General features: G+C 52.4%; 4 protein-coding genes across 4 annotated transcripts; 1 reads left to right on the top strand and 3 right to left on the bottom strand.

Moving 5' to 3' along the window:
- Positions 1 to 67: 67 nt before the first annotated feature.
- K441DRAFT_607068 (adenine nucleotide alpha hydrolases-like protein) lies at positions 68 to 2,493 on the bottom strand (the record flags this gene model as incomplete). Its single annotated transcript, XM_067645428.1, has 1 exon — positions 68 to 2,493. The coding sequence occupies exon 1, from the start codon at positions 2,390 to 2,392 to the stop codon at positions 68 to 70; it is 2,325 nt and encodes a 774-aa protein (XP_067506227.1). The 5' UTR covers positions 2,393 to 2,493.
- A 1,023-nt stretch (positions 2,494 to 3,516) lies between these two features.
- On the bottom strand, positions 3,517 to 5,446 carry K441DRAFT_550393 (uncharacterized protein; the record flags this gene model as incomplete). The annotated part of the gene is made up of 2 exons (XM_067643055.1): positions 3,517 to 4,736; positions 4,873 to 5,446. The coding sequence occupies 2 exons, from the start codon at positions 5,444 to 5,446 to the stop codon at positions 3,517 to 3,519; spliced, it is 1,794 nt and encodes a 597-aa protein (XP_067506228.1).
- A 498-nt stretch (positions 5,447 to 5,944) lies between these two features.
- K441DRAFT_713452 (uncharacterized protein) lies at positions 5,945 to 7,010 on the top strand (the record flags this gene model as incomplete). The annotated part of the gene is made up of 3 exons (XM_067653940.1): positions 5,945 to 5,975; positions 6,283 to 6,416; positions 6,454 to 7,010. The coding sequence occupies 3 exons, from the start codon at positions 5,945 to 5,947 to the stop codon at positions 6,895 to 6,897; spliced, it is 609 nt and encodes a 202-aa protein (XP_067506229.1). The 3' UTR covers positions 6,898 to 7,010.
- Positions 7,011 to 11,318: 4,308 nt separating this feature from the next.
- K441DRAFT_632312 (DUF1000-domain-containing protein) lies at positions 11,319 to 12,921 on the bottom strand. The gene is made up of 3 exons (XM_067646342.1): positions 12,603 to 12,921; positions 12,388 to 12,535; positions 11,319 to 12,319 (listed from the first exon to the last, which is right to left on the bottom strand). Exons 1-3 carry the CDS (start codon positions 12,679 to 12,681, stop codon positions 11,545 to 11,547), a joined length of 1,002 nt encoding a protein of 333 aa, XP_067506230.1. The 5' UTR covers positions 12,682 to 12,921; the 3' UTR covers positions 11,319 to 11,544.
- Between the last annotated feature and the right edge of the window lie 183 nt (positions 12,922 to 13,104).

Here is a 13,104-nt window from a genome sequence, read left to right on the forward strand (position 1 = left end):
GCGTTCCGGAGGATTATACGAGCATGATCAAACCAGATATGAAGAATGAGAGTGAACGATGTTCTATTTACTTCAAGGTGCCTGGGATGCTTCTGACTACAGCTGCCACCACTAATTCTTTTCCGTTTTCGTCCCATATTCTTTGACAAGGAATTATCTGCTGTTTTACCTCCCAATCCTCGAAAAAATCCAATGGAAGCGCTTGAGATGAATATATAGTGTACTGATTGCAAACAGGTTCTTGTGACTCCTGACTTTGGCGGATTAGTTTTCTGATGAGTCCAACTTGCTCGTTCTTTTCAGCACCACCAAAGACGACGCTTGAATTAGCGTCCAAAATCCGAGTAATATGCAACTTTGGCTCCGTTACCGTCAATCGTTTCTCAATTCTTGACTTCGCAAGTCCAAGACTAGTCCACTCGATATCAGCACCCCGTGGCAGCTCTTCCACCTGTACCACAAAACAGGGGGGTATTGAGTTTCCATCTGTCCCTTCAACCATCTCATAGTCCGGCAGACGAGGTCTTCCGTCCTCTTCAGCACTCTTCAAACAAACGCCTATTCTTCCCGCAGATCCATGCTTCAAATCCCAAACATCCACCTCTTCATCCTCCCCATCGTCATCCTTCTCTTTCTGCAATACTTCATGAATCCTCCTCCAGGCCCTCATAGCAACCCTCGCCCTCTTCTCTCCCTCCTCTCTCTCACACCTTGAAATAAACGCCACAGCACCCGCCCACCACCCCACATCCATCGCCCTCCCAATCCGCCACAGATGCTGCAAAGCCAGCGTCGTCTGCAGCTTGAAATCCTTGATGTCTCCCTCTCCAGCATCCTCAGCCCGCACCATATCCATACTAGCCGGCACGAGCGGTATCTGCCCCGCCACATAGACCGCCTGAGGCCTACTCCAGACACCGTCGCCACGCTCATCCGGCGGGGTATGGCCTACGGGTATCGCGACGGCTTGTGAGTACGGGCCGATGTTGGCAGGGGCCCAGTAGGACCTACTCTGCACGTGTAGGCCTCGTCTGGTATTCTCCTTATCAACAATTACTGAAAGGATCAATTCGACGTTGTCCGGGAGAGAAGGGCCACAGGCAACTGTAACTCTGGCTGGGGGGTTTGGTTTCGTGAAAACGGCGCCGTAGATCGGGTTTATGGCTGTGAAGTCGGACATTGAGCGGAGCAGGAGCGTGCTGAAGACTATATCGGATGGCTCGCAGTTGTGCGTGCGGAGGAGAGGGACGAGGCGATCCATAATGGCCGAGATCTGAAGAGCAGCAGTCGAACCGGCTTCCGGTGCAACCATGTTACTGATGGAGAGGACATTTCCTAACTCGACGGTTTGCCAGACTGGCAAGCTGGAGGACGGAGCGTAGGCAACTTCGGCTTCCTGTTCTGTAGTTCCAACAGAGGCCTCTGAAGGCCCTAGAGAGAGCTTCCCGAGCCCGATATCCTCCTCTTCCTCTTCCAACCCCCTCAACACCTCCTCAAACTCCACATCCCACATCCCCGGCCTCCTCAACCTCTCCATCCCATCCCCCCCTCCCAGCCCCTCCTCCCTCTCCACCACCTTCGCCCCACCCAACCTCACAACCGCGCTCCCCCCCTCCCCAACCACGCTCCCCACCACCTCAACCTGAATCCTCTTCCGCCACAGCACCGCCGGCCCCCCAACAGTCACCGTCTCAAACTCCCCCCCCTCCCCCAACACCGCGCCTCCGCCTCCGCCAAACCTCGCCATCGCCCTCTCCAGCCGCCCCACCGTGCGCGCCTCCGCGACATTCTCCCACAAAAACCCCGCGTCCAGCCCCCCCGACGCGACCTTCACGATGCGCGCGTCCTGCCCCACCGCCGCCATGTCGCGCAGCAGCGCCGCGGGCGCGTACGGCGGCAGCGAGGTGTAGTGCCACAGGTAGGAGAGCGGGACCAGCCCGAGGCGCGTGGCGACGGACTCGATACGCGTGCGCTGGTAGGTGCTGAGGATGGCGCCGGTGCTGAGGGCGTCGGCGGAGGGGTGGTCGTGCAGGATGCGCTGGAGGAGCGGGAGGAGGGATTCGGTCTCGTCGGGCGAGGTCGTCGTCGTGGCGGTGGGGGGAGGGGGAGCGTAGGTCTTGTCTGTGTTGATGGCGGCGCCGAGGATCGGTTGGCGGTAGAGCGGGATGTCGAGGGCGGCTGAGTAGAGCGGGATTAGGGAGTGGCCGACCGTTTGATACATGTAGCTGTTGAGGTCATCGGCCTCGTGCTCTGGCTCTGTTGAGTCTGCGGAGGGGGGCGGGTAGAGGTTGGCGAGCGCGACGACGGAATGCCCGTTTGCGAGGCAGTGGAGGATGGAGAAGAGGGAGTCCTTGCCGCCGGAGATTAGGGCGATGACTTTCAGGCCGGGCATTTTGCTGGAGGCGGTTTTCAGGAGACGCGGATTTGGGATACTGGGTAGGCTGACTGGTGTGGGCAAGAAAGAGCGCACGATGACTGTAGAATGATTATTATAAAAAGGGGCCCTATATGTCCACCGCTGTAGTTGATGAAATAAAAGAGTAAAAAAAGAAATATGAACTGATTTAGACTTTTCCGTGGTGTGCTGAAAAGATTTTATAAACTTGTAGGCGGATTTTCTTCAAGACCATTACACTGCGAAATGGTCTACGAAATTCAATTATGCGAAGTCTATACTATGGCTCCATAGCAGGATATACTATAAAATTTATGGAAATGGTGTGCACCGCGTGATGCACTGAAGGTCTTTGTGAAGTGGTAGGTGGTTTGTTTAGACGGAGGTTACAGGTTTCTCAAAAGAACCGAAGTCAACACCAATGGCTTCCTGCAAGGTCAAAAAACGCATTAACATTACTCACGATCACGTTTATGCACGTCCATACGCAACTTTTTCAAAAATTTTATATCTCGAAAGGTGATGTGCCAGCACACTAACCTAAAGCAAAAGAGCAAAAATAACAGGGGGATTACAGAGTAGAAGAGAGAATTCGCAGAATTCAGCTTACAGCAAGAGCTATCCCCCTCAGCCGCAGCAATATTACAATCAAAGTAAGAAGATAAACAAAACAATCCGCTTATGTTGACCGTCAAGCCCAAAATATCCATCAAACACCAATTCTACCCCATAATTCCTCACCCGAGAAGCCATTCCAATTGCCGTCCACGTTCCAAATAGTCGCAAAAATGTCAAATCCCACAACTGCCAGTCCTGAATATGTCAAGCAAAACGTTCACAACAAAGAGTAAAGATACAAAGAAAAGGAATGAGAACGAAAGACTTTTTCAAAAATTGGATGCTGCACGCCAATGATTCCGGCCGCCAATTTAAACCGTCTACCTTTGCCGCCCAACGTAACGACATCAAGGAGACGAAGACCGCCTGACATTAAGGTACTCCTTGAAATGGAGTGATGGTGTTCATGTCTGTTCGTAATGAATGCCGATGACAGCAACCATCAAAGGTTGGTTTCTATCCGACAAAAGTGAAAATGGTACACATGAACCTCCAGTCCACCCTTACTCTTCCCGCTTCCTCTTCCTGAATTTCTTGTCCGACGATGATGGGCTCGGACCCATATCGGAGTAAGTATCCGATCCACTGCTACTTGAGACCGCAGCAGCAGCGCCATAAAGAATGGCACCAAGCATACTCGTATCCGGGCTATCATAGGATTCCTCCTTTTGTCGCCTCAGCTCCGAGTCGTCTAAGACGCCCATGACAACAGCACCAGTTCCATGTGTGCGTTGATGTTGTGAAAGGTTGTCACTGCGAGAGAACTTCTTGCCACAGTCAGTACACTCGAAGGGCTTTTCGTGTGTGTGAAGAGATCGGTAGTGACGCTTGAGGTGCTCCTGACGGCGGAAGCGGCGAGAGCAGAGAGTGCACACAAACGTCTTAGATGGATCCTCAGTCAGTGATTGCTTGCGGCCACGACGGCTGGTGGGAGCTGTCGCAGGGGGAGCACCATCATCGGAGCTGGAAGCGATCGCATTCTCAGAGGTGGCGGACTGGCCCTGTGTGGTAGTTTGCTGCTGGCTGGAAGATCCTGACTGTGACTTGCTGCCATTGCCTCGCGATGTGTATGCCTTACCTTGGTATTCGGAATCCGACTCGCTGTTATCGAAGTCCTTGACGAACTTCTTGCTCGGCTTCTTCTTGTTGGCCTTGACAGACGTCATGTCGTCAGCGGAGAATGAATCGGTGTCGCAAGGAGTGGGCAGGCCGTTGACTGCTGCAAGATCGTCTTCGAAATCAGTGAAGCTCTCTTCACTAAGAAGTTCGTCGTCTTCTGGAGAAAGAGGCAGTAGATCAGTGCGCTGTCGCTTGTTGCCGTTGAAGTGAGTGTTCTCGGTGGATGGGAATTGAACCAATCCAGTAAAGTCGTCCTCAGAGTCGAGTTCGAAGAGTGGCTCAAAGGTGGGCAATCCGGTGAGTTCGATGAAGCCAGTCGACGTGGCAGTCTCGTTATTCTCCGTCTTAGACTCAAAGGCTTCACCCCTGAGGATCAGCTTGTGCTCCTCGTCATCACCTGAGCACAAGGTTGGCAGGCATGCGAATTGAGCCGACGAGGTGGAAGAGACAGTGAGATTGCGCGGGTCGCAGAAGTTGTTCTCAGTGTCGGACAAGGCCGAGAGTGGGATTGGAGAAGGTGAAGGAGACAGCGAGGGGCACGAAGCTGCAGAGAGGAGGTAGGGGCCTTGGCTCGGGCAGGTAGCCGAAGGTGGCTGGATGAAAACTGTTTGGGTGTCAGAAAAGAACCACTCAAAACCAAAACTCTATCCACATTTAAAGCATGACAGCCGTGTCAATCACACTTCTGTCACGCCACAATCCGCCTGATTTCCGATTTCGTCACTTCTAAAAATACGTACCAGGTCTCATCGGAGGTGAGGCAGATCGGGCCCAGTCGCCACCAGCAAGAATCTCTGAGAACACCTCCCCTTCACAACCTTGCTTCACACCTTCTAATCCTTCACCCTGGAAGAATGCGCCATTTACCGGAGTAGGCAAAATGTCGCAAGTCGAAGGAGGGCTGCTGATTGCGCTTTCCGATGATGACAACGGAGGCGTAGCAGGAGCAAACCGCATATCCGAAAAGTCAGTATCCAATGGGGGGAGATAAGGAGAGTGTTGTTGAATTAGAATTGTTGGCTTCTGGTACATCGGCTGTGGGGATGCGACCGGTGTTATCAGAGCCTGAGAAGCGTATGCGGGTCTGGACGGATACGATCCCTGGGAGCTCGACGAGGAAGGCCTGTTAAACACCATGTTCGAAGGATAGTAGGCCTCCTGGCTCTGCAGCTGGTAGGTCTGATTTGGCACTCCGTGAGGATGCGGCGAAAAATGGCCATGCTGGCGATTCTCCGGGCTTGGATCCGGGTTATAATAGAAGAACGGTGATTGACCCATCGCCTGAGCGGGATGCATGGGATATGTACCTTCCATTGCGTATGTTGGTTTCTTCGGAATGTCAGCTTTCCACTCCTCGCTAGTCTTCACCGCGCATCCCGCACTCACCACTAATCTGTCAATGACAAATGGTTACTGGTATGTTACAATTGTTCGTGGATCACGTTTCGACGGTCTTTCGAGGTCGAGTTCGTGGATTCCGAATTGGTATTAATGTTATAGACGGTATAGCAGGCTAGACAACTGAGTAACAAGGACGGGAAGAGGCGATGAAATGTGCAAATATGTCGAAGAAAGCGACAGGACAACAGCAACGACGGATCGATGCTGTCTACTAGTAATTTACTAGAGCGAGAAGAGTCTCATAGGGTTCGACGGTTGGTGGTGAGTAAAAAGATCCTAAGGAAGGGCCGGAAACAATCTCAGCTGTTGCACAAACGAACGGCAGCGAGTGTTATCCAAAAGAAGATGAAGTACAAAAACGGCGGTTGATAGGGAAGAGAAAGACGTGTTGATAAACCCTGAAGCAAGGAAATGGAGCGAGCGATGGGAACGCCGTGGATAAGTAAGTCGGATCAGCGAGAGACGAGACAGCGATTAGGTCTGAAGAAGAAAAGATGACCAGGCACAAAAGTGCAAGAGCGCGCGGAATTGGTTAACTACTGTGGGAGGGGAATTGGGGAAGACGTGCGAAGGCGCAGCACCGGACCCCAACCAGAGCAGGAGACGTGCATGCTGTGACACCCCTGCGCGGGCTAATGCAATGATTATTCTGTGACTACGAAATGACTCGTGGGATGCACTCTTCAGCTTAGGGCAGCAAGACGCGCGGCATTATTTTATGCTGCAGGATGCACTAATATTGGCTGGAGCTCAAGACGGACAAGCTGGCCTCATGGGCGGTGGCCACCCACCAACACCAACCAGACCCGGCCGCCCAAGAGATTGCGACCGGCACAACCTTCGTGCACCGTCTATGCGCCGGCGAGCACGAAGCGCACAACTGGTATGAAACCCTAGTCCGCTGCATAACAGGTGGGCAGTGGGCAAGGTGGCCGACTGACCGTACAGACGGCCCTATTTCGCGCACTGCACCGTACAGGCCGGCTGCGAGCGATCCATACGGGCAGCGCGTCAAAGGAGCCTCCGCCCTGTCGATAATTCGTCGCGTCCACCAGTCTTCGAGCGTCTTCGCCGGCCGGCTGCCAGCAGGCCAACCACACGCTGGTCCGCCGCCATTGTGTGATAGTGTTTTCTCGAGTTGTGCGGCAATAGCGACTCAGCCTATTCAGCCTATTCAGCCTGTTTGTGCGAATTCAGCTGGAGCCGCCTATCAGCCTATCACACGGCAGTGGTGGCATCTTCCCCAAGGTCCCAATAGCAATCGATATGTTGCCGTCCCTGTCTTGGCTGGACCGCGCACAGAGATTGGTGGTAACGATGCACTATCCCATGTGGGATTTTCTACGAACTTTTTTTTCCTTTGACGCTCAACTCTGTTGGGTTGTGGATTGTGGCTTACTTCAATCACTCTGATAGCGCCGGATAACACACACAACCACCACCAACAAACTGGAAGGCCAGAGTGGTGACGTTCCTGAATGCCGCACACTGTCTCTCCGGAAGGCTGCTGGCACGCTCCGTCACTGGCTCGTACTGCAAGGCACAAGTCTCTGGCGGATCAGATAGCGCTCCTCAGCACACTCATGCACGATGCAGCACGATTTTGCTGATCCACAGGCACATGAAAAGAAGGTTCGCGGGAAACCTCATTCGCGGGTTTGCGAGTCGCTGAGAGACAATCACTTACTCCTGCAGTTCGGAGGCGTCTGCAGGCCTGCAGGTACCCTCACATGCCTTTCTCACGACAATAATGATGTAAAGCCGCCTTCTCTGTTTGGCCTGATTTGCTCGGCCTGCGGGCGACTCGCCTTCCATCTGTCCATGTGGGGTAATCGTCATGGTTGAAGGTTCTCTCCATCATGGTGCGACGATGCTGCGCTGCAGTCAACTTCCATCATGGTGGGTGAGAGCTGACGGTGGTTGGTTCACGATGCAGGTCTGTTTCTAAGAGGCCTTCGTATCGCCGCGGTTCGACTCAGGTGCTCGAAGCGAGCGTTTCAATTCTGGCTATAGATGCAGAAGTGCGGAGATGGATGCGGAGTGGTGGTGTATCGCTCTATCGATAGATCTATCGCTGCTGTCAGCACGCGTTGAAGGCCCGAGGGTCACCAGCGTCGTACAATAACGTTTCTATCTGTGGAATTGGTAAATTATGCACCGTGGCACCTATACTTCTCTTCCAAGCCAGCACTTAATGAAACCACTGCCGTGATTCTCATGCACCCTTGGGGCAAACCCATTTTCATTGTTTCTATTTCGGGCGCGAAGACAAAAATATGTGCCCAGTTAGACCGCACACAACATGCGCAATGCATCGGACGGCGGAACCCTTTGGGCATAGCGGCTCGCCGCTTTTGCAGGCCGTTCACACTGTTCATAAAAATGAAGCACAATGCACGAGAACACGGGCCTCGCATTCACCATCTCGCATGCCTCTTTCGGCTGGCTTCGAGAACACCTCCGAGGTCCCCGTCCTCAAGTCAAGCCTCATGGAGGCGGCCTCGACCGCTTTTTTAACACACCCAATCGACACACCGCCGAGCCATCCACTGCCCCCACATAACCGCACAACTGCAACTCTTATGCAGGAACAATGCAGGTACGACAGCGTGCGTACAATCGAGGGTTTCAGGAACCGGCCGCGAACCGCTTATCGACAAAGAAAAAGATATTTTTTCCCAGAATTCATTTTTGCAGGCCACATATTTTTCTCATGACTTTTCGACATGCATCAGCCGATACTGAACTCCCCAGGCGGCAGACACCGGACCCTGGGCTGCGATTCAGCAAGCGGTCCCGGGATGCAATCCCTGCTCCATTCGCCTTAGCTCTTGCGGCGCGGCGTGGGCCTGCCGCAAGGTCGGCGCCGGGGAAGTGAGCTCTGGCTTCCACGGCTCCGTTGTATCAGAATTTTACTCCACAAAGATCACTTCCAATCCTTTTTTGGCGAGATTGCGTAGAAGCACTCAGATCTTCTACCGGCTCCAGGAAAATTGGTCCACCTGGGCCATGTCGGCGGGCCGGGGCTTAACTCGGGCCCTCTCCACATTTTCACCAGGGCCCTTGACTCAGCGTTCGAGCTTCAAAACACCAGACAAAAAAGTATGTTGGAACCGGCGTTGTCTTGGTGGTCTTGGCTGTTGTCTGGGCTCGAGATCCAGGAACCTTATCCTGATTCATACAGGCTGGTGTGCTTTTTCCAGCCCTGCAGAATGAGATGCCCCTCTAGAACAAAGTGAAACTCTACCCACCAAGACCCTTCAATCATTTGATGCTCAGGTGTGTCTGCCGGATGCGACTGCAGCGGGTGACTGCGGCAGTTTTGCTCTTTCAGACGGTCGAGCACAATCCGTTCGAAGCTTTAACCACTCAACTGCCGTCTCTCATCGCTCGAATAGGAAGCTGAGACTTGGTTCTTTTCCTCCGGGTCCTCCATTCGACCAGGGCCTCTAGCGATAGAACAACATCCCAGCGCGCTTTTGCGAAGAGGGAAGCTTAGAATTCGTGCCATGTGGGTACACTTCTCTCCCGAGGGTACGTGTCGCGAACCGTGGGCGTGGTCCCTGGCTTCGTGATGCTATCGATTTCGCTTCTTGGCTGCAATTTCCCCACAGAATCTCTGAGTCTTGGGCCTTCCGAATGTTGCTGAGCTGCCGGGGAGGCGTCGCGGATGCCGGACGGGTTGGAGCTGCACGGCAAAGACTTTCTTTTCAAAATCCAGGCCGCTCTGCTCAAGCGTCTCACCCGATAGCGGCCAGATATCTTGGATTCAGATCCCCAAAACGTGAGACGGACCGAGACTCAGGGATCTAACGTCTCGCTCATTCTAGAAACAGTTCCCCAGCTTGAAACGTCGCAACGTCATGAAGAGACGTCGCAGCATATCCTACCGCGTACGTTTTCTGAACGACGATATCCTCAAAAGATCTTCCGCCGAGGCGAGTCGGTGGAGTTGAGTGAGCATCGCATCAGTCGTGAATCAGCATTGTTTTCCGCTCACATAAACACTTCTCGTAATGTGCGCCCGCTATGTGCAACCAATGTGAGGGCTTGAACCCCAAAACTCCCCATCAGCCATGAGCAAGTGCGATGACGGTATCTATGTGGGTAATGAAATGACAGATAGCTAGAATGTTTCGAAGCCAACCGTCATCGCTCAATCCCCACCAGTTGTTTGGTTTTTCACGAAAGTGGGGCTCTACACGTGCTCACGCTTTCAAGCTAGATGCCTGACAAGTTCAATATGTAAGAGACCGTATCTACTTTCTACTTATAGAATGAATTCAATCTCCGAGAGAACCAGGTTCTGCTACAATGCTGCGTGGCTGTGTAACAAAGCTCGCCCCAAATGTCGCCATGGATTTGCCACAAATACCATCATCCCCATCAGTATTCCGCTGCGAGCCGGCCCACATATTAGCCTGAAAAACGAAGGATTTTTGGGTGGGACAATAGATTCTCAACGTCTAAATTAACGGAGAATCGGAGTCCGACGTAATGTACGGACTGGACAAAATCAAGTGCCTTTTCGACGGGTGTTACACCGGCAGAGTAGCAAACACACCTGCAAGAATACTGAAAGAACGCTGGCTTGGGTACTCCGAGATAAAGCAGGTAATGGAGCGTGAAAGCCGGTTTGAAGGATTCCAAGGATTTGGCTGAATGGGCCACATCAGATATCGTCCACTAAAAACCATGGAGAGCGTGAGAGCTGAGATAGCACGATGGCGAATAGATTGAATCATCAAGACCACCACCGCCCGGTAAGATGTAATTTTCCGCTATGTCCTGTGCTTAAAATAAATTTCGTTTCTTCATGAAAAGATCCAGGAGGGCGACTGTCAAGTAGGACCAATGAGAGAAAGAGTTATAGAAATACATAAGACAATATCATTCAAACACTAGCCTATTCTCACAAATCGGTACCGGGAGAATGCGAGATCTCTTGTTCCCAGTGTAGGGGAACAATTTCTCGTCCTGCAGGTGTGCCAGAGCGCCCGACCACTTTAGCCGCTGACGTCGCACGAACTTCTTTCTTAGATACTCGACTGAAACTTTATTTTCTTACTTACGGTTGTGTCTCGATAACCTTGAAAAGTTCAGCCGACGACGAATTGCATGTGAGCGACAATTTAACAAGATAACCTGTCGGAAACGCGAAACAAGGCAACCAAGCAGCGAAAGAAGAAGACTGTGTAGAGGGTTCTATTCACAAAAGACGCGACTATCACGTCCATGTATGCAGACCCCCACGTTGCAGGAACGGACGGAGAATCCAACGAGTCCCGATATTTCAAACAGGACCTTCGTTGTTACAGGCCTCAGAATGTGTGTCTAGTGAGATCAGTCTCAGCAGTCGCCAAGTCATTCTCTTCCTATTAAATGCTGATACTTTTCGTATCGTTCATCATTGGCCGTAAAGTGAGATGGAGAACTGCGTCGAGGAAATTTCAAATACCCTCATGAACTCGCTAAACCAGATTCACCTAAGCGTGCCAAGGCCTGACTAAGCGCACGTTCTCTAAAATCTCCAACTTCGCAGCTTCGTGGAAGTTTTTTCTCTTTGTGCGGCGGCGCGACCGATATTCTCCGTGTTACTTGTCCATCCTTGCTCAGTGGTGAAAGAGACAAGTGTCAGTCGCGCCACAGAGAGAACATATTGCACAATCGACTGCCTTACACTTTGCGGCTGCGCGTACCTTGATGGCGCTGACGTTGGTCCCTTGCAGTCGAACATATTAGCCTTCAGCAACCCGGATAATGGACTGTTAGGATTTATAGGAGTAGAGAATAGTCACTAGGGATATCAGGGAATGGTTCAAGTGGAGAAGCTCCATTGAGAACCTCGAAGAAGTGGCATTATCATGAAATTTTCGTGAGCTGCCTGCAATCATAGACAGCATCTAGACATGACAACCACATCTAACCTCGAGCATGCAATCCATGCGGATATTCTCCATGAACGCCAAATGGCAACTACACGCTGCGCTTAAAGTCCCCTGTAATGCATGCTATTCATCTTCGACCTTCGCCAGCTTGCCCATCTCCCGCTTCTCCCCAGACTCTCCAATTATTCGGACCCTGTCCAGCCGAACCTTCTCGCCCTCGCCATCACCATCAACAGCGAATATGACCAATGACGTAATGTTCTGGAACTTGACAAACCGCAGCTCGAGCTTTGCGGTGCCAGTCTTCTCATCCCAATCCTCAGGCTTGAGCGTGATGGTTTGAGTCGCAGGGATATCCTCCGCCTCCTCAAAGCCAAGATTGTGCGCACGGTTCGTGTAGAGCTGGATAGTCTTCGGCCGCATCGGTATCTCGTCGTCATCATCATCGGATTTAGGCGGTAACGAAGTCAGCTGGACCGTATGGACTTTGAGGGTCGACTTGAAGGGGATGTACAGCATGAGCTGCTCATCGACGTCGCTCTCAACCCAATCGGCCTTAGCCTCCGGCCCGCTAGCCTTTCCTTTCCCCTTCCCAGAGCTGACGGACGAGGGCATGTTGGCGTCGAAGAGCGCCTGCACTCCACCAAGCTCGCTGTCCGAGTTGAGCAAGTCGAGCCCTCGAATATCCACCTGCTCCGTGACATCGTTGTAACTACGCGGTAGGTCCGCACCCCGCCATGTAGCGCCGCTGGAGCTTGCTTCTCCGAATCCTCCGGATGTACCGTCTGAATCCGCCTCAGCGGCTAACTTCTTGACTGCTTTCGACAGCTCTTGTGGGTTGGCACCGCGGACCTTGGACACCTCTCGGCCGTTCTTGAAGATCATAAAGGTCGGCATCCTGCATTGAGAAATTACATGTTAGCTGGTAGCCCTGCATATCCCATCGCCGGGGCTGGTGTAACGAACGCGGTAATGCCATAGCTCTGTGTAACTTCGATCTGCTTCTCCGTATCAACCTTTGTGAAAGTGATGATGTTTGGACGCGATAACTGGGCGGATAGCTGCTCATACAGCGGGGCTATGGTTTTGCATGGCCCGCACCAGTCGGCGTAGACTGCAGAAAAAGAAAAAGCGTCAGCATTGGTTGGAGGGGTAAGGGGAGCTGTTCTGTGACACATTACAGTCGACGACTACGATTCTCGAGGCAGAGAGCAGCGAGTTGAACTGCGCTGGCGATTCTATGTGCACGGTCTTGGACATGTTTAGTGAATTGGTGCAGGGGAGGCGGAAGTGTGGTTTGTTGGAACTTTGCAAGATGGTGTTAAAACGATCACCACTAGCTTGGCCGGATTAGAGATTCGCGTTCTCGGTGGTGGCGGGGCGCGCGTTTATCTTGAGAGCAAACCGAGGCGTTGTGCATGTACCTGTTAAGCTTCTGTCAAGGTCAAGGTCGGTGGTGGATTTCAAAGCGATGGCGATAGGCCAGTCAGAAGTTTATGTTTGCAGTTGCTGTTGCAGCGCTGCGGCGACCACTTTTCTCGGTCGCCTTAGCATTTAGAAGCTTCTGGAGTGGCTTCACGTGTACTTCTTAACGACACGACGTTTTCACGGTTAGAGCGTCAACTTGCTGAGTTGCTGTAGCCGTCGTGATATTCTCCCCCAGTGTATTACGTCCTTGCGTGA

The sequence above is a fragment of the Cenococcum geophilum genome (assembly GCF_001692895.1).
Source record: "Cenococcum geophilum 1.58 unplaced genomic scaffold K441scaffold_12, whole genome shotgun sequence".
Classification (NCBI taxonomy): Eukaryota; Fungi; Ascomycota; class Dothideomycetes; order Gloniales; family Gloniaceae; genus Cenococcum; species Cenococcum geophilum.